This window comes from Myotis daubentonii, chromosome 3 (genome assembly GCF_963259705.1).
Source record: "Myotis daubentonii chromosome 3, mMyoDau2.1, whole genome shotgun sequence".
In the NCBI taxonomy this organism is placed as follows: domain Eukaryota; kingdom Metazoa; phylum Chordata; class Mammalia; order Chiroptera; family Vespertilionidae; genus Myotis; species Myotis daubentonii.
Window position 1 is genome coordinate 100,451,849 of NC_081842.1, and position 24,020 is coordinate 100,475,868.

The following is a 24,020-nucleotide window of genomic DNA, read 5'->3' on the forward strand; positions in this document are numbered from 1 at the left end:
GAAGGGAGAGGGAGAGGGAGAGGGAGAGGGAGAGGGAGAGGGAGAGGGAGAGGGAGAGGGGGAGAGAGAGAAACACCACTCTCTGTACCCATTTTGAATTCATATTTGTATAATGTGTGAGGTCTAAGTCAAAGTTTATTTATTTACTTATTTTGCCTATGGATATCCAATTGCCCCAGTATCATTTGTTGAAAGACTATTCTTCCTCTTTTAATTCATGTATAAATTAAAAATAAATTCTTATTTCAAAGCCAAATTGATCAATGTTAAGTATACCATGTACTGAACTTTGAAATAAACTATCAAAGTCAGCAAATGTCTACAAATACATATACTATGAAATAATGCACATAAATACGTTAATTAAAAAAACTCTAGAACTTATTATAAAGGTATCATTGATATTATCATACTCCTGTCCATAAAACATAGTCAAGTTATCTTTAGCTATTAGATGACAGATGACTTGTCCTATAAATTGGATTCTTAATCTCCAAGCTGCTTTGGCCTAGAAACATGTCAATAAGAACCGAAAGTGATGGATTTTTCTGATACTGTTATTTGACAACTAGGAACTGTACAGAGAAAATCAAATTACTTGAATAAACTAATGAGCTCTCAAATGTCAATATATAACTAAATAAAAAAATATAAAGATAACTCTGTTGTTTCTTTTCTTTAATACCCCATGAATCACAGAATTTTAGCACCGCAACAAAGCTTTAGGTTTCCTCTAGTCCAGCATCCTCACTGTGTATATACAATTGGATAACTTTGGTAAAATACCTAGAAGAAATGTTAATAATTTCTTCTAAGGGTGAAATGATTTTTCCCATTTACTTAAATGAACCTATGAGGACTCTTAGCATAGTGGATAAGAAAGCAGGTTCTAGAAGAAGGCCAGGTTCAAATCCTAACTCTCCTTGCTGTGTAACAATTGCTCTTTGGGCCTCAGATACAATACAGAAAAAGTAATAGGGTTGCTTAAAAAAATTAATAAGCCATATGTATAAAACACATAAAAAGCCTGGCATTTAGTAAACACCGCAATTATTATTACTCATTTCCTATCTACGGAAATCATTTTACTTGTTTCACAATATCCTTGGCAGAATCAACCTCTTATTCCTCTGAATTTCTACTACATGTAAGTTGTTCCTTGCCTTAGAACTTACCACATTTTTTCCATTCTGTTGAACACTATTTGATGTTATGAGTCATGCCTTACTCTGTTTTATGGTGGATTTTTTTGTTTGTTTTTAATTGAGGTAAAAAATATAACAAAATATACCATCTTAACATTTTAGTGTGTGGTTAGATAGTATTTAGTATATTCACAATGTTGTACAACAGATCTCAAGGACTTTTTCATGCTGCAAAACTGAAACTCTATATTATTAAACAACTCTTGTTCTAAGTATCGGTATCCTCAGCACTTAGTTGAATTTCAGTACCTTGCAGTTAGAAGGTACTATACAAAAATATAGCAAACTAAATTTATATCATCTCTTGAACCACAAATTCATTTCTTAAATTCCTATAAATTTCATTTTTCATGCCATCTACTCTTTTTCTGATATCAGATGAACTCATCAAATTAACTCAACCCTCATCCTACTATACTTTAATTTGTAATAGATCTCTTACTTCCACATTCTTCCATGCTCCAATACACCTCACACTGTGTTTATTGTATATCCTTTCATACCTTATAAGTAACATCCCCAAATAAAAAACACTGAAGGGTTTCCTTCAGTCTTCTAGGATACCATGCAAGCTCCTTAGACTATCCAGTCATTTCCAATTTCTACCCCCTTACTTACAGTCTCCATTCAATGAATATAATCATGTACCCCGAAACAGGCCAAACACAGTCTCAGGCTGTTGCTTTTATACTCATTTCCAGTTTCCTACGGACACTTTTCAATCACATTCATCCACAAGCACTTGGTGCCACTCTTTTTAACTCCTGCTGCAGGTCCCATCTGAGACCCTTAGCACACAGCACAGTAGAAGGTTAGCTGTCACCTGATGAAGCTGCAGGGTTTTCCACTCATAACACAAGCAACTTTGAAGGCATAATCTCTTAAGCCACTTTTTATTCCTAATAACTAGGAAACCCAATATAGACTTTAAATTGATTTAAAGAACAAAACATAGAATGTCCTCATTCAATGTAAATAAGCCAAGAAGAAGAAAATAAGGAGGAAAATGAGGCAGTTTGATATACATAAAATAATTATATTAAATGTGACATATATTTGTAAATAGTCACATTATATTTACACACACACACACACACACACACACACACACACACACACACACTGTAAAGTCTGTCCTAAATGTTTTTGGTACAGATTTCAATGTTAGATGACAACTTAAAAAAAACTTAATAATTGCCTTTATAAATACTAAGAAGTACTTTTATAACTGGGAAATACCTTGATGCTCAGAAAAAAACAAACAAACATATAGGTGATTAAAAAAAAAGTACGTGTCTTCTTAGATGTCAATTTAAGCTCAATTTCCAGGCTCTACTTGCTATGTTAATCAATGGACCAATGACATCAGCCAATCAGACTCTTTTTGCTGCCTATAACCCAGCCTGACAGCCTTGTTTGCTGGCCTTTTGAGGATCAATTGAATAACAGGATTAGACCAACCAAGGAAGAAATGGCTATTTTGAGTGGTAGACTTTCAGCAAAAACAAAAAATTGAAAGAAAATATACATACAAAAATCCTGTTGGCATTCACCAGTTCTGGGGCTATATATCTGTCACATCATGAAAACACCTGCTTCTCTTACAATCCTTGCTTGACTTCTTTCCAAGGGCCAGAGACACCAAACTATTGATGCCTGAGCAGCCCCAGGAGGGTGCTACTAGAGAGCTTCAGTGAGATTACAGAAATCACCCCAAGAAGGTTCCCAATATTGCTTTCCCAGATTCTTTCTTTTAAAATGTGTATTACATTGACAGAAATGTATGCCTATCTTCTAATTTGAAAAAATGGGTGGTTGGAAGTGTTGTTTTGCTTTTTAACATCTCCTAAGTGAAATAAAGAAACAATTTCAATGATATAGATTGGAAAGAAAATTGAGCCTCACCCTTCAACAGTTAAGCCACAGGCTGTTAGAAACTTCTATACAAAAAGAAATTTCCAGAATTGTACAAAATTTCACCTACTTTTTTTTCACTTCTACATTCCTGCAAAGAGCTTACCAAATACACAGATTCATGCATGAAATAATGACAAACTCCGTCATATAATTATAGAAACCTTGTGGGGGTTGCAAGAAAAATTGAAGGATGTTTATTATAATTATCAGAAACAAATTCAAACTAAAGAACTAAAATAGGAGACCTGTCATTTTGCTGAAACACAAATTTTGAGAAAAACATACACATTGCAGCACAAAATTACAATTCCTAATAATAATGTCAACTTGTATACATTTTCAGTAAAATCAATTTCTATTTATACACCAATTGAAATAGAATTGAAGGTTTGTAGATGAGAAACCCTCCAAAACCTTGAATATTCTTAACTTTATCTATAAAAGATTTCTGGAGTTGAAAACAAGAGCTAACTTCAAAATCTCTTGTATTGATACACCTCATAACACTATGAATATTTTTGTCTATCATTCCATGGATAAAATTTATATGTCTGCAGAGATCAGGATAATACTGTCTTTGGAAATAATCTTTTGAAAAGTAGAGAACATCAAGATTTCACTTCATTATGTAATTTCTTTGGAATCAGACTTAGTTCAGGCTAATTTGAGTGAATAGTAACTTGAGACTTGTGCTAAGAAGGATTGGACACAGTTAATTCAATCAACAGAAATCTGATATAAAAATTCAGCCTAATATATATTTAAACTAAAGGCCCGATGCACAAAATCATGCATGGGTAGGGTCCCTAGGCATGGCCAGTAATCAGGGCTGATCTGTGGGACAACCAGTGGGGCGACCAGGAGGCCCCTGCTGGCACTCGCCTTGGCTGGCCTGGGGCCTGCAGGCTGGGGGCAGCTCCTGCATTGAATGTCTGCCCCCTGGTGATCAGTGTGCATCATAGCGACTGGTCTTTCCATCAGTCATCCCCCATTTGGTCGATTTGCATATTAGGCTTTTGTTATATAGGATAGATCATAAGTTCAAACATGTTCCCCAGGCATTGCAACTTTGCATATTCAGTTGTAAAGACTAAAATAGAAGCCTGTATTTAAAAGAATGTGATGAAACATCAAAAAATTAAAAGGTATACACACAAAACAACCCAAATAACACAGATGTGTGCATGAGAATACATATATATCTTCTAAGATTATCTGTTTTCTAATACCAAAATGTTTTCCACTTGGTCTTTTGTTTAAGGTAAATATGTTTTAGATTGATTCCTTGATGCTGACAGATTCATGGCTTATAATGCTTTCAATTGAGTTTACAGATTTTATTTAAAAGAGCCTCAGACCAACATTGTAGATGCAGGGAAGTACAAAATCTGCTGAGTGCAAGCAATATATGATACTCATCATCTACTTCCCTCTTAACACAAGCTATGACTTTGTGTTACTCACATTGGAAAATTAATAGCCTGCACTAGCTTGCTAGGGCTGCCATAACAAGGTATCACAGACTAGGTGGCTTAAACAAGATACTTATTTTCTCTCAGTTCTAGAGGCTGGAAGTCCATGTTTAAAGTTGGCAGGTTTAGTTTTTTCTAATACCTCTCTCCCAGGCTTGCAGATGGCCATCTTTTCCCTGTGTCTTTCCTTTATGCATATGCATCCTTGTTGTTTCTTTATATGTCCAAACTTTCTTTTATAAAACATGGGTCAAGTTAAATCATGACCCACCCTAAAACCTAAATTTAGAATTGCACCATTTTAATTTTATCATTTGGACCTATGTCCAAATATAGTCCCATTCTGAGGTACTAAGGATTAGGGCTTCAACATATGAAATTCACAGGGGCAGAATTCAGCCCATAATGTGGCCTAAGTACCTTGAGCTATAAGTGTTTTTCAATTGTTTGTATATCTGACTCATTCTAACAAAAACTCTGAATTTTTCTCTTAAAATTTTTAGAAATACAACTACAGGAATCATGAAAAAGCCAGTTGCTTCTATGTTCTTTATGGTCAAAATCTATGACCATGAGTTCCAGTTCAACTCATGGTCTTGTATGCATTTCAATGGTCAGATTTGTTTGCATGTTTATGGGTTTTAGGAAAGTCATGACATGTCTGTTTCCCCAGTCCTGAAATTACCTAACTCAACTTCTATAATTTGTCATTAATTTCTTATTGTAAACATTACAAGTGAAGAAGAAAACAAAACAAAAACAACTAAGACATTTGGAAGGATAAGCAACTGTGAAGGAAAAGGTGATGTTAGTTATTCTAGGGAAAGGTATTATCATCTCCTGAGATGTCAGAACATTGCCTCCTTTTAGGACAAATAAAAATATGACAGAAGTATATAGAAAGTAGAAAATAAACTTGTTACACAAAAATATGCTATGGAGTAGACTCAAACAGCAAGATTATTCAACTTAAATGGGGCCAAAGTCAGCATGTTCTAGTAGAAGTAATTTCAGAATTTATTCTATCAAATCATACCTACTTGAATTAAATAACTGGGTCCAAAAAATAGAGACTTTGTGGTAATTCTATATTTTCATATAGTTGATTATTTTATATTTTAGTAATTTAATCTTATTTTTAAACTAGCGGCCCGGGGCATGAAATTCGTGCTCTCAAGGGGGTCCCTCAGCTGTGCTTGAGCCCTCTCACAGTCTGGAAGCCCTCATGGGATGTCCAACTGACGGCTTAGGCTGCTCCTTGCAGTTGGACATACTTAGTGTTGCTACAGAGGTGCGAGAGGCTCCCACCAGCGCTGCTGCACTGGCCAGCCATGAGCCCAGCTTCTGGGTGAGCAGCGACCCCCTGTGAGATCACACTGACCATCAGGGGGCAGCTCCTGCATTGAGCATCTTCCCCCTGGTGGTCAGTGCAGTCATAGTGACCGGTCGTTCTGCCATTCGGTCAATTTTCATATTAGCCTTTTATTATATAGGATATGGACATATGACACAGGTAGTGTATCATATAATATTTATCAAACACTGTCAATGTTTCTTAGCTGTGCTTTTTACTGACAGGGAAGTTAGATACAGTTAATTCAATGGCAATAATAAATATTGTTTATTCTATACTTAAAATTACATATAAATTCCTCAAAAAGTTAAATAGAATTATGTTATGACAAAGAAAAGCTACTCCTAAATTTATAACGAAGAGAAGTTGCAAATTAAACCATAGTTACACAAAATTTGTTTAGGAATTTTGATAGCAGCATTATTCATAGTAGAAAAAAAGTAGAAACAACCCAAATATATATTAACTGAGGAATGCATGAATAAGATGTGGTATAAACATACAATGCAATATTATTCAGCAATATGAAGAAATGAAGTACTGATACATGCTACAAGGATGATCTTTGAAACATTATACTAAGGAAAAGGAACTAGTCAAAGAGGACTATATATTATATGATTCCATTTGTAAAGAAGTCTGAAAGAGGCAAATGTATAAGGACAGAAAGTAGATTAGTGTTTGCCTAGGACTGGGACACTTTCCAAGGGAATGGGAATTGAATGATAATGAGTATAGGATTTTTTTTAGGAGTAGAGAAAATGTCCTAAATTAGATTGTGGCATTAGTTGAACAACTCTGTGAATATACTGTAAAACATTGAATTGTATACTTTAAATGGGTAAATTATATGGCATATGAATTATATGTCAATAAAGCATTTTTTAAAAGCTCTCCATGACTCTCAGTCTGTTTTTCAACTTAATTTACCTTTTATTTTTATGAAACATAAAGGTATTTTTCTCTGTATAACACTCATTTATAGCTAAAAATATTTTTTAGAAAGGAAAAATACATATTTATTAAGTTGGAATATGAAAGAAACTATTTACTTTGTGTTCATTTTTAATGCCACCTGTAACTTCTGTTTACTGAAGTCAGTCTACTTTTGTAACCTCCCTTCCTGATATAGATAAAACATCAATTTAGTTTGGGATTTAAAGCAAACAAGATCATTATGTTTGTAGGGTGTCCCATAGCTTTGCTATTCTAGCAATCTGTGACCTATAAATAATGCAAGACCTTTTCCTTCTCTAAATGACTTCCTTGCAACATGAGTCTTGATACATGGAAACCAAAAAGAAAAAAAAGAAAAAGAAACCACCCTGCAGTCACGGAATTTAATATATTTCTAGTTCCCAATTACATTATGAATCCCATCTATCCTCTCTTTAGTAGTTGCATCAAAAGCCAACTTTTAGATATTTAGCCATTTTATTTTTATCTTATTTATTTTATTTTATTTTTATCAAAGCAAAGGTAAATCATAGCTAATATGAAAAGGTCTTGTATTTTGCTTTAGAAGTAAGGAAAGCAGAAAAAGAAAAGATCAGTTTCTATGTGACCCCTGAACTTTGAACCACAACACCAAAACCTCCTTGCCACTAAGCAGGCAGCACCTTAATCTCTTCTCTCTGAAGAGTGCTGAGGAAAGAAAACGGAAAAAATAATCTGGGACTTCATCAATTTTTCATGAATTTTCATTTAGGCCAGAACTCCCTTTCACCCTGGTCGATAGATCAAGCTGCTGTCATATATTTACCACCTGGGGCTACAGCTGCTATCTCTGGGGGCTGCCGCTGACTCAGGCTGCATCACAGGCGGCCACGATCTGTGTGGGGGCCCTGTGCTCCCTCTGCTCCAAACACAGGCGCACCGGTGTTCAAACTGAAATCCTATCTGCACTAGCCAAGCTTGGGCCTCTTGGTGGTCCCATTGGAAAACTGCATTAACTTCTTCAGTGCCTCAAGCCTTACTATGGACCCTGCGATTCTGTTTTTAAATATGTAAAACTTTTGCCAGAGACCTTCCTCCAGTTCAAGTTATTGAAAAGTACTTTCTGGATTGCTTCCTGCCGCCCCTAACCTCTCCCCCCACCAAAGAAAAACCAAAGAGGGAAAGCAGATATGAGGTAAGTGATTCAAATCTACATTACAATGATTGGGTCTGTATATTTTTTCCCCCCACTACCTTGTTCCCTTTCACAAAATTGAAGTATCTACTAAAGAAAAACAAAGATGAGAATACAGTATGGTAAAGAAAAGGAGGACTTCTTTTTTTTTTTTTAATTCCGTATTACATATGCCTCCTTTTTCCCCCCATTGGCCTCTCTCCAGCCACTCCCACCCCCCAGCACATGCCCTCACCCCCACTACTGTCTGTGTCCGTGGGTTACGCTTCAATGCGTGCATATAAGCCCTTTGGTTGGTCTCTTACCGCCCCCCCCCCATCACCTTCCCTCTGAGGTTGGACCTTCTATTCGATGCTTCTCTGTCCCTGGATCTGTTTTTGTTCATCAGTTTATGTTGTTCATTATATTCCACAAATGAGTGAGATCATGTGATATTTATCTTTCTCTGACTGGCTTATTTCATGTAGCATAAAGCTCTCCAGGTCCATCCATGCTGTTGCAAATGGTAAGAGTCCATTCTTTTTTACAGCAGCATAGTATCCCATTGTGTAGATGTACCACAGTTTTTTAATCCACTCATCTGCTGATGGGCATTTAGGCTGTTTCCAAATCTTAGCTATTGTAAATTGTGCTGCTATGAACATAGGGGTGCATATATCCTTTCAGATTGGTGTTTCTTATTTCTTGGGCTATATTCCTAAAAGTGGGATTATTGGGTCAAATGGGAGTTCCATTTTTAATTTTTTGAGGAACAGGGGGACTTCTATACAACCAGCTCAGACAGCAGAAACTAAGATTTAAATTAAAAATGAAAACCAAGGTGAAGCAAAGAGTGTAAAAAGAAATCATAATTTTATAATTAATCATTTCACAATTAAAGTCATAACAAGTTTGTTTCCAACTTATCTATATATTTTTGACAAGCCAGATGCACTTAAATCTCTAATTCTTAACTGAATTCAAGTCCCTTTACCCTCCTGCCCCAGGGAATTTGGGAGAGTCTGGAGACATTTTTGGTTGTCATAGTGGGGTTGGAGGGTCCTCAGCAAACACCAGAGATGCTGCTAAATATCCTACAATGCACAGCACAAATCTCCACAACAAAGAAATTACCTGCTCCAGTTCCTCACACGCTTCAGAGCTAATTTCTTGGAAGAACAGGTAGCAGTTAGCACTCCAACCCCGACACCTACTCATTTTCCTAGACCCCAGAGACACCTTTTACTTGACCATCATGTGGCATTTGCATTGCCAATGACTTTTCATTCTGAAAATTATTGCCTTCCTTTTCTTGTCACTTCACTGTTGATACCCCATAAACTCTGAAGCCTCTTCTGAGCCTCCTGAACCGGCACTTCTTTCCTTTGCTCATTAAATATTGGGGTTCCAGGCAGTGGAAGTGGTCTTGGCCCTTATTAACCACCGGCACACAGCCTGCCTGGGCAATCATGTCTCCTTCTATCTACTCCCATGGCTTCGACCTCTATCTGGGAAAGACCTTTCTTCTCGATTCCAGAAGCTTTTTTTAAAAATGGAACATGAGGTAGTTTCATCTTCTTATCTCATTGTTCTGGCAAATAACACAGCCAAAGTAAGTTCAGCTTCCGGTTCCTACTAGTTATTTGTCCTGTAGCTGCCATTCCTAGAGATGCTAGCAATATATACAGTCAACCTGCCAAACATATATATCATCTCACAAATTGACCATAAAGTGATATGATTTATAATTTCTTAATGTGATTCAAACTATTTGCTTCTTTTAATCTTCACTGCTACTTTAAGTTTAAAATCTAACATATACCCTCTTCTGAGTTATTTGGCAGCTTCATAATTCCTCTCTGATTTCAATCATCATTCCTTTAAACCAATCTTTATTTCTCTTTCATTTCAAAGTCTCTCATTTTACAGAACAAAAATGACTAGATTTTATGAATCAGCACTTGCCTACCTTTCAAACTTATGCTGCCCACCAACCTCATATCAAACCACCTGAATTTCTCCAAATACACAATGTTTATGGGTTTCCACTCATTCCTTAAATTTTTTTTTAAAAAAATGATGTTCTAAAATTGAGCCTTTATGTTAGGCATTCAAAAATATGAAGATCAAGAATTTTTATAATCTGGTAGAGGAACACATATAATTTATACCATTTTATAAAAATACATTGGTTACAATATTATTGAAAAATCTCAATGTTTTGACCCTAATTTCCATATTAATACTTTTTATGAAACACAAGGAAAGACAGAATACTTATGAGCTAATGCGAAAAAGATGCATATAAATGAATACTATTTGATCTTGTGTTGCCTCAAATGGCATGAACTGTTGACATGGCATTAGAAGAAAGAATTTTATTCACTAGCTAAATTCAATTTTGAAGACTTGTGTTTTCCTCTCTAGGTCAGAAATATTTTTAGCATTTCTCAAAGCTCATTGATTTAAAAATTTTTTAAAAGCTACTGTCATATTACAGGAAAAAAGTCATTATTTAAAATCTTCCTCTTAAAACAGTTTGATTCATTATTAATGATGGAATTAGGAAAGAAAGCAATCCTTCAGGTTACTAAATAAAAATACATGATGCATGTTTATTGAGAGCAATTTTAACAAAACTAAGGCTTTGTAAAAGAAATTATAACCTTATATCTGCCCAACAATAAAATGACTGGCCAATTTTGATAAATTTTAATATTGAGAAGAAAGGTTAGTTAAGGTTAAAAATAGTTAATTTCTGCCTGTGCTGGTGTTACTCAGTTGCTTGGGCATTCTACCCGGCATTGAAAGGTTGCTGGTTTGATTTGCAGTCAAGGCACAGGTCTGGGTTGAGGGGTTCAATCCCTGGTAGGGGAGTGTAGGTGGCAGCTGATTAATGTTTTGCTCGCACATCAATATTTCTTTCTCTTTCCCTCTCCCTTTCTCTCTCTCTAAACATCAATAAAAATAGTTATTTGCTGTTAAGTAGATAAAAGAAAAAATTAAAAAACTCAAAATTTGTATTTTTTATTTGTATAAAATAGTCCAGATTTTATTTTAGTTTTACCAAATATGGCACAATTTTCTAAAACTGAAAATTAAAAGAACCCAGATCTGATCTTGAATTCCCCATTAACTTGTTTCAATCTCAATTTGTTAACTAAGATATCATTTTATCTATAAAAGGGAAAATAATGCCTATTATATTTACTATAAAGGGACCTGGTAGAAAAAAGATCAATAGAATTTGACGTTGAATTATTTCAATATGTTTGAAAAGTTCCAGAAATAAGATATTTCAAAATAAAAAATGGAAGTTAGGAATATTTGCATTCTTAAGGTTATGTGTATGTTTCAAATCTCACTAAAATTAATTTAACTGCTTTTTAAAATAATTTATGAAAAGTAAATCACCTGGTGTTCAGGCAAAATGGCATTGCTAGCTAAGGTTCTAATGCTCATATATTGAGGTCTTTCACAAAACAAATTCGGGTTTAGGATTCTTCTAATCTGTTCCTATTGGACATACACATTTCAAGCATCTGTGGGTTCCAGATTTCCTGGTATGAACTATAAATCAAAAGACTGGACACTTGCCCTGGCTGGCTTGGCTCAGTGGATAGAGCGTCAGCCTGTGGACTGAAGGGTCCCAGGTTCGATTCCGGCCAAGGGCACGTGCCTGGGTTCCGGGTTCAATCCCCAGTAAAGGGTGTGCAGGAGGCAGCCAATCAATGATTCTCTCTCATCATTGATGTTTCTATCTCTCTCTCCTTCTCCCTTCCTCTCTGAAATCAATAAAGAAATATATTTTTAAAAAAATTAAAAAAAACTGGACACTTGATAACAAAAACTGTCATTGGGGTAGCTGAATAAGAAATAGTATGATTTTGTTTACTAAAAGATGTTTTCATGTCTAAAAGTAATGATAACAGGTAGTGATATATTGTTAAGAATTTTAGAACACAAATACACAAGTTTTATAATCTAGTATAATAAATTTAGAATGTAAGTAAAAATATCAACATTAATTACAGACATGAGACCATGAGCTATTATTTAGCACAACCCTTCAAGACATATAAATAAGACTCATGCCTAAATTCTCTTATCTTGAGACCCTATGGTACAAGCAGAAAGTTGAAAAGTACAAACTTTTTAAAGATCCCTCTGTTTCTGTCTTTTTCACAATTAATTATAGATAAAACATTTCCTCAAAATAAATAATATAAAAAAATGTATCATGCTGTTTAAATTACCATACCAAATCCTATCATATTTTTAATTTTGTTCTGGAAAATAATTCATGAAGTTTTGGAATTAATGTAAAAATTGCTACAAAGCATTGATGTCATGATTTACTAGTGTTATTTGTTATTTGGGTTATCTGCTTAATAAATATATTTTTTCAATGTCAAAGTCAGGGCAAATCCTTAGCTACTGCTGATTCCCAAAACTTAGACCCTCTGATGTGTGAACATTCTGTCTCTGCAGAATTAAGATATCTTCTATGATGAATTTTCTATTAAATAAAGTATAGTTGGAATTATTGTTGGTGTGTTCTTCCAGGCATGCCTAGAGTAATGATTCCTTTACCAGAAATTGTCTGATAAAATTTAGATTTATACATATATACAGTATATTAGTTATAAATAGGTAATAGAAATTGGTATAATATTGAATGCATTCCTTGTATTTGCTGACATGGTAGACACAAACTTTTCATTTGACACTGCCAACTTTAATACTTGATTATATCTCTCAGTAATAACTCAAATTTTTAATATGAGTAGCATCGCCACCTTGCTGTAATATAGTAACAATCATCATGGTGCTGTAATCTAAATAAATTTACTGCAACACCCTGGCTTGGCATTATTTTGACTAGCTTTCTCCAGAGAAGACAAAGTAAAATTATGCAGAGCATTTTAATTGTTTTATTCTTTGGGTATTAAGCATCCATGGGAACAAAGCTTACTACAAATAAATCAAAGTAAATGCGCATGCCATTTATGAGGTTCATTGTGTTCACTTACATGCCACTTCCAGAGATGCATTCCGACTCACTGCTTCACCAAGATAGTTTCTTGCAACGCAAACGTAGCTTCCTTCATCAGGCTTACTTCTGCGACCGTGCACAATGCGCAAGAAGAACAAGGATCCGCTGGGCAGCAGCATCCTGTGGGAGCGCGGATCATCCTTGTCAGTCTCCACCCGCTCACCATCTTTATACCACTCTATGGTGGGTGTTGGCCGGCCCTCTGCCTTACAGTTCAATGTGGTGGGCTCTCCCTTGGAAACAATGACATCTGAGGGGTGCTCCACAATCCGTGGGGGAAAGTCTTCCTGACGAAGACGAGATCCTAAAAACATGACAGAATAAAGACAAGCTTTGACATTTTCTTAGTGATAGCTTTTGTTGACATTGGTGAAATGAAACTCTTTATTCAAAATGCACTTATTACTATTTTATTTGTTTCACTCCTTTGTTCTTTATGTATCTCATAAGTCATCCCCATTCCTTTGTGTAATGAGACAATATAACAATAACTTAATGTTAATTCTAATAAGTTATAGTTAATGTCCCATGAATCATGACCAACAAAACCAAGAGAGCAGGCTGGACTGGGTACAAGTAAAACGAATTCCCATCCTTGAAGTGCTTACTATCTCTGGGGGAGAAAGCCAAGTCCCCAAGTACCTAGAACACATATATAGATACCGTTTATCATGCTGATGTGCTGTTATCAGACTTAACATAAAAAAAGACCCACACATTAAGTGCAAATATTAGCTCAATTTAACAGATAAGAAAGAAGCTTAGGAAATTAAATTGATTGCCCAAGAATGTAGAGGAAATAAGCAGCAGAGGCAGTATTTACATCCAGATATGTCTGACTGAGGACCTCAAGCATAAATCACTATGTTAAAATAAGTATTGCATAAAGGTCCAAGAAATGCATTATTAAAATAAAATTAGAAGCAAAATGTTAACTCTAACTAGAACATATTAAGAAGTCTCTTCCCAAAAACAGTGGCATTTAACTTGAGCTGTAAAGAATAAAAATATGTCAATATGGGAGAAAGGCATTCAGATTGAAGAAACAACATAAGCAAAAGAAGAGAGAAATTAGACCACATTTACAGTACATTTCATAATCAGGGAAAAAGTTGATGTGGTAGGTGAGTATAAAAGGTAGTCTTGGAGCCTGAGACAAAAGGGCTTTAAATACCATGCTAAGGAGTGTGAATTTTAGTCTATAAGCTGACAGATTTTGAAGGAACAGTACCTTGACTACCTGTGTATTAGAAAGACACTCAGGGTCTGTAGTGTAAAAGATTGGTAGCAATGAAGGCAAAAAGACAGTTAAGAGTTGTTGAAATACCCCAGAGAACAATCAAAACAAACAAAAAGACAAAAAACCTGACCTTGAGAAATAATGCTGAAGTATAAAAAAGAGAAAGATATAAGGCACATTATAAAACAACTAGAGGCCCGGTGCATGAAAATTCATGCACTGGCAGTGGGGATACTTCAGCCCGGCCTTCCCTCTCTCACAGTTTGGGGGCCCTGAGGGGATGTCCTACTGATGGCCTCCCTCTGTGGGATGTGATAGAGCTGAGCAGGGGACGGTGCCACCCCCATCACCCCACTGCTGCTGCCAATGCCGGCTGCCGCAGCTACCGGCACTCAGCCCTCGCTTCTTAGCACTGGCCCCGCTCCCCCATCCACTGGTGGGGGGGGGCGATCTGAGACCAGGTCAGGTGGGGGAGGGGCTGTGGGAGGTTGAGGCACAGCAAGTAGCACCCTGTCCAGCCTCTGTGGAGGCGTGACGCCAGGACCAAGCCCGAGCCGCTGCCTCTGCGGCTGCCTCTGTGGCTGCCTCTGCAGAAGGGTCAGCACTGGGACTGGGACTGTGCAGCCCCCTCTCCCGCTGCCTCAGCTGAAGGGGCCGTGGTGCTGGACTGGCCCACACTGCCACCTCTCCCACACCACTGGCCCTCGGACCTTGAAGCTGCTGCTGCTTTGTCTGGAAGGATGTCAGGAAGACATCTGGTCTAATTAGCCTATTACCCTTTCATTAGTATAGATCAGTGATGGCGAACCTATGACACGCGTGTCAGAGGTGACACACGAACTCATTTTTTTGGTTGATTTTTCTTTGTTAAATGACATTTAAATATATAAAATAAATATCAAAAATATAAGTCTTTGTTTTACTATGGTTGCAAATATCAAAAAATTTCTATATGTGACACTGCACCAGAGTTAAGTTAGGGTTTTTCAAAATGCTGACACGCCAAGCTCAAAAGGTTCGCCATCACTGCTATAGATGCTTGATAGAATTTGGTATATCACCATATAGCAAGGAAGAGTGATAGGTACCACCAATTTCCTTGTGACTGTGATGAAATTAAGGCTACTAAGGAAAATAAGACATACCAAGAGAAAGTCCTGTTGGTATTTTTAAATGAACATTTTACATAACATATTGTTTTGAATATTTTTAATTTATAAAGTGCCAATGGCCACTACCAGCAACTGAAAAATAAATCCAAAGGAGATGCTGGAAGAAATAACGACATCTGAGGACAATGATAATGTACATATGGGATTTTAAAAGTTTGTTCTTAAAATTTTCCAGCCAATCACCTAATATTAGCACATCTCTGCCCAATACACAGAAGTAATATTTATTTCTCAGTAGTGTTTATTTATATTCAATATTAATTAAAATGTAATATTTTACTTTTACAGAGGGAATTTAATTTGGTAGTAAATAAACATTTTCTTTTCTGAAAAGATTTAACATTTAAAGGTTGCAGATTACCATTTGTAATCTCATCAGATCCAAGAAGGAACTTACACATTGAATGTGCTAGGTACCTACAGCAAAAGAGTAATTCACAGTACACAGGTGAGAATTAAAAAACAAAAAAGTACTAAAGAACCCCAAAGCATTTAAATATGGACAGGTACATCATGTATCACAATAATATAGAAAGACACATATTTAAGTACTGAGGTCCTAAAGCACATGAGGAATTTGCTGTCTAAAAAATAAGAATTATTTTAAAAAGCAATAATCAAGAAATATCTCAAAGTATCCTATATAATAAAAGCATAGTACTCTATGCAAATTGTCCCTTCAACCGAAAGTTATCCAGAGTTTGACGGGGGGTGGGGGGAGGGGGCGGGTGGGGAAAGGGAGGGAGGTCCTGGTGGTAGCAGGCAGCCAGAGGAAGAGAGGGAGTAGCTGGCTGGCAACTGGCAGACACTAGGAACCCTACCAGTGCACGAATTTTGTGCACTGGGCCTCTAGTTTAAATATAAAGGAATAATCATAGTTTGCAAATAGTAGCATATTCCCAAATGTAAATGTCTGGACACACAGCCATAGACTCTAATCCTGAAATGCATCAAGAGTTGTATGTTGCTTTTCATGTAATAGACATATGGTAGGCTGCAATCATCTTGTTTAGATAGCCTCCTTGTTCTCTAACCTCCCATATGCCACCATCTACATTCTCCTGTCAAAGATGTTCTATTATTAAAACTAAGAAAGTCAATCGTCCAGGTTATAAGACTGTTATTTACTATATCAAGTAGTTCCCTACCTTATTAAGCACTTGGCCTGGGTAAGGCCTGGGTAAGACCTTAAGTACAAGGGTTGGAAAAAGTAGGTTCAGTTGTTTATATGAAAAAAATAGTACAATAATTATAAAAATACAAGAATAAACTTAGTGTTTAGCATACTCACAACTGTAAATCTACATTTGCCCCTCTGCTTATTAATACTTAATCAAATAACATTTTAAATAATATCCTGTCTAATAAAGAGGTAATATGCAAATTGACCATCACTCCAACATACAAGATGGCCACCCCCATGTGGTCAAAGATGGCCAGCAGGGGAGGGCAGTTGGGAGGGACCAGGCCTGCAAGGGAGGGCAGTTGTGAGTGATCAGGCCAGCAGGGGAGGGCAGTTGTGGGTGATCAGGCCTGCAAGGGAGAGCAGTTAGGGGTGACCAGGCTGGCAGAAGAGGGCAGTTAGGGGTAATCGGGCCAGCAGGGGAGCAGTTAGGCATCGATCAGACTGGCAGGGGAGTAGTTAGGGGGTGACCAGGCTGGCAGGAAGAAGTGGTTAGGGGCAATCAGGCAGGCAGGCAGGTGAGCATTTGGGAACCAGTAGTTCTGGATTGTGAGAGGGATGTCACAGATTGGAAAGGGTGCGGGCTGGGCTGAGGGACACACACCCCCGTGCATGAATTTCATGCACCAGGCCTCTAGTATATATATAAAAGCCTAAGCGAACATTATAACTACTCGGCCAGTCGATAGGATGCACACTGACCACCAGGGGACAGACACTCAATGCAGAAGCTGGCCTATGGTGGTCAGTGCTCTCCCACAGGCAACCTCCTGCGGTCCCTCCCTGTGGCTGGCCAACCTCCCATGGCCCCTCCCCCTGGCTGGCCAACCTCCCATGGTCCCTCCCCCTGGAATGGGGGAGATGGCCCCAATAGACTCCAATAGCCAGCTAGGCCGAGGGACTCCACCTGTGCATGAATTCAAGCACTGGGCCTCTAGTTTACTTATAAGAGAAAAAGAGGCAAAATCGACAAACTGAATCTAGTACATTCAACTCAGAGAATTTTACTCATTTATCTATAATACTAGAGGCCCAATGCACAAAAATTCGTGCAAAAGTAGGCCTTCCTTCGCCCGGCTGCCAGCACTGGCTTCCCTCTGCCATCTGGGACCCGGGCTGCTCTCCAGTTGCCCGAAGGCACCCGGGACCCGGGCTGGCTTCCCTAGGCCCCAGCTTCATCAGGAAGGACGTCCAGAATGGTGTCTGGTCTAATTAGCATATTACCTTTTATTATTATAGATATATAAACTATTTTAGTATTGTCACATTTAGATAATTTTTATTAACTTTATTTCTACTATTATAAAAATTTCAAAAGAACATCTACAACCTAAATGTAAGAGGTAAAACTATCAAACAATTAGAAGAAATTGTAAGAGTAAATTTTCATGACCTCAAGTTAGAGAAAACTTCCGTAGTTATTACACCAAAATCACAAGTGGCAAACAAAGTAATAGATAAAGTGGACTTCATCAAATTTAAGTATGTTTGTGCTTGAAAAAAACACATAAAATATGAAAAGGCAACCCATAGAATCAAGAAAAATATTTATAAATCATATATCTGATAGGAGAGTTATATCTAGATTATATTTTAAAATATCATATAATTAAATAAAAATACAAGTAACCAAATGTAGAATTGGACAAATGATGTAAATAGACATTTATCCTAGAAAGCTAACCCAATGGCCAATAAACACATCAAAAGATGCTCAACATTATTAGCTATAAGAGAAATGCAAATCAAAAACCACAATGAGATATACTTTAAAACTTTAGGATGGCAAGCATGAAAAAATGTAAAATAAATATTGTCAGGGATGTGGAAAAATTGAAAGTCTCATACATTGCTAGTGGGAATATAAAATATTTGCAGCCACTTTTGAAAATGATCTGGAGTTCCTCAAAGTGTTTTAGAATTAATGTATAACCCAGAAATTCCACTGCTGGGTATACATCCAAGAGAAAGAACCTTATTTATGTCCACACAAAAACTTGTACATGAATGCAATATAATGTTCATAACAGCATTATTGATAATAACAAAAAAGTTGAAAAAAAGTCCATCAACTTATGAATAGATAAATGATGCATATCTACATAATGGGATATTATTCAGCAAAAATGGGAATGAAGTACTGATAAACACTACAACATAGATGAACCTAGAAAACATGTTAAGTCAAAGAAGCTAATCACAAAAGATCACATATTATATGATTCCATTCTTATGAAATGTCCAGAGAAGGAAAATCCTTAGAGCAGAAAGTAAATTAGTGGTTTTCTATGGTGGGTGATGGGGTCAGGGCTGAAGGGAGACTGGGGAATCTCTCAGGGTGATGAAAACATTCTAAAATAGATTATGTTGGTTGCACAGTGCTATGAAGTTAAAAAGTATTATATTGTACACTTTAAATGGGGGGACTGTATGGTATATGAATTATATTTCTATAAAGAAGTCTTTAAAAAGTTATGAGTCGAAGCACTGTGAACAAATTTAATACAAGGCGTTGTAACAATCTGTGTTTACTCTAACCCAACAGTTAGGTTATTTTCCTCATTTATAATTTTAGGTTTTCGATTTAATCTTCAGGCCAGCAATAGCTACTCATAGAGCATAAACTAAAGTTGAAAGGTCTTACTAGCCAGATGATTGTTGATAGAGATAGATATATAGATGATAGATAGATTGATAGATAGATGATAGATAGATAGATAATAGGTAGATAGATAGATAGATAGATAGATAGATAGATAGATAGATAGATGATAGATAGATGACAGATGAGCAAAATAAAGCTATAATCTAAACATTCTGATGTTATTCAAAGTGAGGAGATTAATTCTGAGCTCCTTTAAAATCAGACATCTCTGAAGGAAAGTGGGTGGGTGGGAAGAGATTAACCAAAGAACTTGAATGAATATTTGCATAACCCATGAACACAACAATAGTGTGGGAGAGGCCTGGGGTGGAGGAGGGGAGCAAGCTAGAAGGAGTCAATGGGGGAAAAAAGGGTACATTTGTACTACTTTCAGCAATAAAGATAAATAGAATAAAATAGGAAAATTAGACATTACACAACTATAGCAAAGCAGTGACCCTTAGAATGAATAGGCCTTAGGTAGATCCTTGAATTCTTTGCAATTATAAAATGTGTATTCATGTGTGAGCCAGATGAAGAAGTGGTGAGGGGCACCGTAGCTTTCATCAAATTTCCAAAGAGGTTCTGGGCCATAAAATTATGAAGGACCACTAAATTATTAAACTACTACGGTATTGGACCAAAACAACACCATCATTTGGTTAAACAAACAAACAAAAAAGCTAAACTTTCAACCAAACTCATTGGGAATTCAAATCCCAACAGTAGAGGGGGCTGTCCATCACATGAAGTGCCCTCAAACAACTTAACTTCAAGAGATTGGATACCCAAAGGCATATTTTGAAATACAGGATGCCGGGCCAGCCCGAGAGCTGCAGAATCAGAATCGGCATTTTGACAAGATTCCCCTGAAGAATGCATGTGCTTGTTATAGTCTGAGAAGCAATGCTCTGACCAGTTTCTGTTTTGCCCTGAGCTAAGAATGTTTTCACATTTTTTAAATGTTAGAAGACTGAGGAACAAGAAAAGGAGGAAGAAAAGGGAAAAATAAAGAGACCCCATGTGGTCTAAAATGCTTGTAATAGTGACTTTGAACATGTTTTCATATGTCTCTTGGCTTTCTGAATATCCTCTTTTGAAAAGTGTCTATTTAGGTCCTTTGCTCATTTTTTGATTGGATTGTTTATCTTCCTTTTGTTAAGTTGTATGAGTTCCCTATAAATATTGGAGATTAAACCCTTATCAGTGATAGCATTGGCAAATATGTTCTCCCATGCAGTGGGCTTTCTTGTTGTTTTGTTGATGGTTTCTTTTGCTGTGCAGAAGCTTTTTATTTTGATGTAGTCCCATTTGTTTATTTTCTCTTTAGTTTCCAATGCCCTAGGAGCTGTATTGGTGAAGAAATTGCTTTGGCATATGTCTGAGATTTTATTGCCTTTGGATTCCTTTAGTATTTTTATGGTTTCCCACCTAACATTTAAGTCCTTTATCAATTTTGAGATCATTTTTGTGTATGGTGTAAGTTGGTGATCTAGTTTCATTTTTTTGCATGTATCTGTCCAATTTTTGGAATATTATGCTACTGTAAAAAAGAAGGAATTCTTACCATTTGCAACAGCATGGATGTAACTGGAGAGCATTATGCTAAGTGAAATGAGTCAGTCAATGAAAGAAAAATACCACATGATCTCACTCATTTATGGATAATAAAAACCATTATAAACTGATGAACAAAAATAGAGACAGAAGCAGAGCAGCATCAAACAGATTGCCAAACTACAGCGGGAAGGCCAGGGAGGGTTGGGGGAGGGGGGCGGGGTGGGTAAGAGATCAACCGAAGGACTTGTATGCATGCATATAAGCATAACCAATGGACACAAGACACTGGGGGTAGGGGAGGCCGGGGAAGGTCATGGGGGAAAAAAATAAAAAGGAGACATATGTAATACTCTTTGTAATAGTTTAAGCAATAAAACAAAATTAAAAAAATAAAATGCTTGTAATATCTGCTATCTGATCCTTTAGAGAAAAAGTTTGCCAGTCTTGCTGTAGAGAACCTGTTTATCACTTTACATTAATAACTTCAGTTTTAAAATTTATATCCCTCTTATAAGACTACAAAACTGTTTTCTCCAGATTCCAGATGAAAAAGAAAAAAACAAAACAAAAATACAAAAATAAAACTTTGACAGCAATCTTAATATTGTTTGTGTAATAAATGTTTAGGATTCTTATATGAACACATAGGCTAAGCAAGGTATCAAAATTACTATCTGCAATTATATCCTTTCTCCCGGCTGACAGTGTAAACCTCTTTTTATATCTCAATTATTAACTGGGCTATCAGATAGTCTAGTTTACTTTAAACTGCCCTGTTTTTATTCAAGTGCCCTTAGCTATTTTATAAAAAGACAATGGAAATCAGTCACACAGTTCTAAAGATGAGCATCCAAATGTTTATTTTTACTGTCCAAGAAAGTAAGCTATAAAATAGTAAAGTTACTTGTTCATAACTGAATAGCTAGTTGAAGCAGAATTAGAACTCAAGACCTTTAATCCAAAATGTGGCAGGCATTTTAAAAAAATGGATGGAAGAGTAAGAAAGAATGCACATTACCATTATGCTAATCCCTAAACCCTCTTCTAAGTTGATTTCCATAAAATGAGTCAAATGAATGCCTCCTGTCATAATGTAGCCAGAAAATATCTTCCTTCTTTGTCAAAATATGACCCTCAGACTATATGTCTTAGAATCACTTGGAATATTACTTTAAATTCAGATTCTTGGTCTCTAAAACCAACCAGATGCATTGGAAGTTACAAGGGGAAGGGTGTAAGAAGCTGCACCTTGAGCATGTCATGCACTTAGACTGGTGAGATGAAAGCATCCCACAGAAATATGAAATTCCTCAGCTGCATGCAGATGCATCTTCCACTAATGTTCTAAGTACCCAAATTTACATAATGGATTACTTCTGCTTCTCAGGGGCTCCCAAACAATGATTTTGTAATGATTTTTGGTAAAATATTTAATAAGAAAGCAAACTGAGTAGCATGCTAGCTCTTCAAATTTTAGAGATTTGGAGGTGAAGTTTAAAACCATAATTTGTGAATGTATTTAAATGTATTTGTATTAAGCTATAACCTTCCATCAGCAGTGAGTGGTACAGAAACTTGTGTTCAGAAAGTCATTTCAATTACATCTCTTTAATAATAAAAGCATAATATGCTGATTAGATTGTACAGCTGAATGACCCTCCAGACATCCTTCCGGACGACCTTATTGGTGAAGCCGGGGCTGCAAGGGCCGAGGCAAGCTGCTGCAACTGTGAGGGCCAAGCGCCGTGCATGAATTTCATGCACTGGGCCTCTAGTCCTATATAATAAAAGCCTAATATGCAAATTGTCCCCTCGACTGGGCGTTTGACTAGGAGTACAACCAGGGGGCAGGGCTGTCCGGCCAACCATCCTGGCCAGCGGCAGCAGCAGACAGCCTGGGGAAGGGATCCACCCCCCCTGGCAGCTGGCAGCCGCTAGGGAACCTACCTGTGCACAAATTTTGTGCACTGGGCCTCTAGTAATAAAATTAAGGACGATAAAGCACCTAGAACAATGGTTCTCAACCTGTGGGTCACGACCCCTTTGGTGGTCGAACGACCCTTTCACAGGGGTCGCCTAAGACCATCCTGCATATCAGATATTTACATTACGATTCGTAACAGTAGCAACTTTACAGTTATGAAGTAGCAACGAAAATAATTTTATGGTTGGGTCACAACATGAGGAACTGTATTTAAAGGGCCAGAAGGTTGAGAACCACTGACCTAGAAGAACACTTGTTAATGTTATAATTCATTTCAAAGTAAACTCTTCCTGTCTCATTATTCAGTAGAACGTAGTATTTCTTTCAACTAAGATTTACTTTTGATTCACATACTAGATAACCATACCTGGTTAAGTTAAGCAACACACTTCACACTTTTCTGAATTTTTTCAAGGGCAGAAGAAATTCTTGGCCAATTAATTAGAGACTGTGCAATACAATGCCCCCTCCCTCCCCCATCCCAGCAAAATATCTAGCTGGTGTCAGTTTTTCTTTTTCCAAAAATGTATATAAATACTGTGAACCTGTGAACTAGTTTATCATAACTATGTATATTTTAACAAAAAAATTTCCAAAAAATTCTCCTAGAAAAATTAAGCCAGGAAGATTATCTATGACACTAATTCTAAATGTGACCAGACAGCTCCCTAAGTTATCACTCCCCCCCCCTCCCCATGGTGAAAGGCACACAGAACAATATGAAAAATGTAAGCTGCTTGACCCGTCAGAATAAGAAGAGGGCAGTCTGGTAGGAATAATGGATATGGGTTATTCATTAACAAATATTATGCCTCACTTTTATCGGGTACAAATCTTAACACCAATGTCTCATCAGTTGTTTTAGATGATGAAAAGGAATCATATATACAGATCACCATATATACATGTAGTAAACATTCAGTATATCTTATTTTTCCCTCCTACAAACGATCACAAACATACTTTCCAAAATTTTCCCCTTACGTTTGAAAGTTGTTACCAGTTTTTATTTTACCAAAATCAACCCTACTCAAAATGCTCTGCATCAAATTCTTTTTCTCAGTGCTGCTACCAATGATTGAGCTAACATAATTTATGATAAAATGAAACTAATCAATCACTC

General features: G+C 36.7%; 1 protein-coding gene across 7 annotated transcripts in view; it reads right to left on the minus strand.

Moving 5' to 3' along the window:
• Positions 1-24,020, minus strand: part of ROBO2 (roundabout guidance receptor 2) — a 690,593-nt gene that overhangs the window by 600,920 nt on the left and 65,653 nt on the right. For all 7 annotated transcript variants that reach the window (XM_059688089.1, XM_059688088.1, XM_059688085.1 and 4 more), the window contains exon 2: positions 13,092-13,418. In XM_059688089.1, coding sequence (XP_059544072.1) covers positions 13,092-13,418 — 327 coding nt within the window. The remainder of the gene's footprint in view (positions 1-13,091; positions 13,419-24,020) is intronic.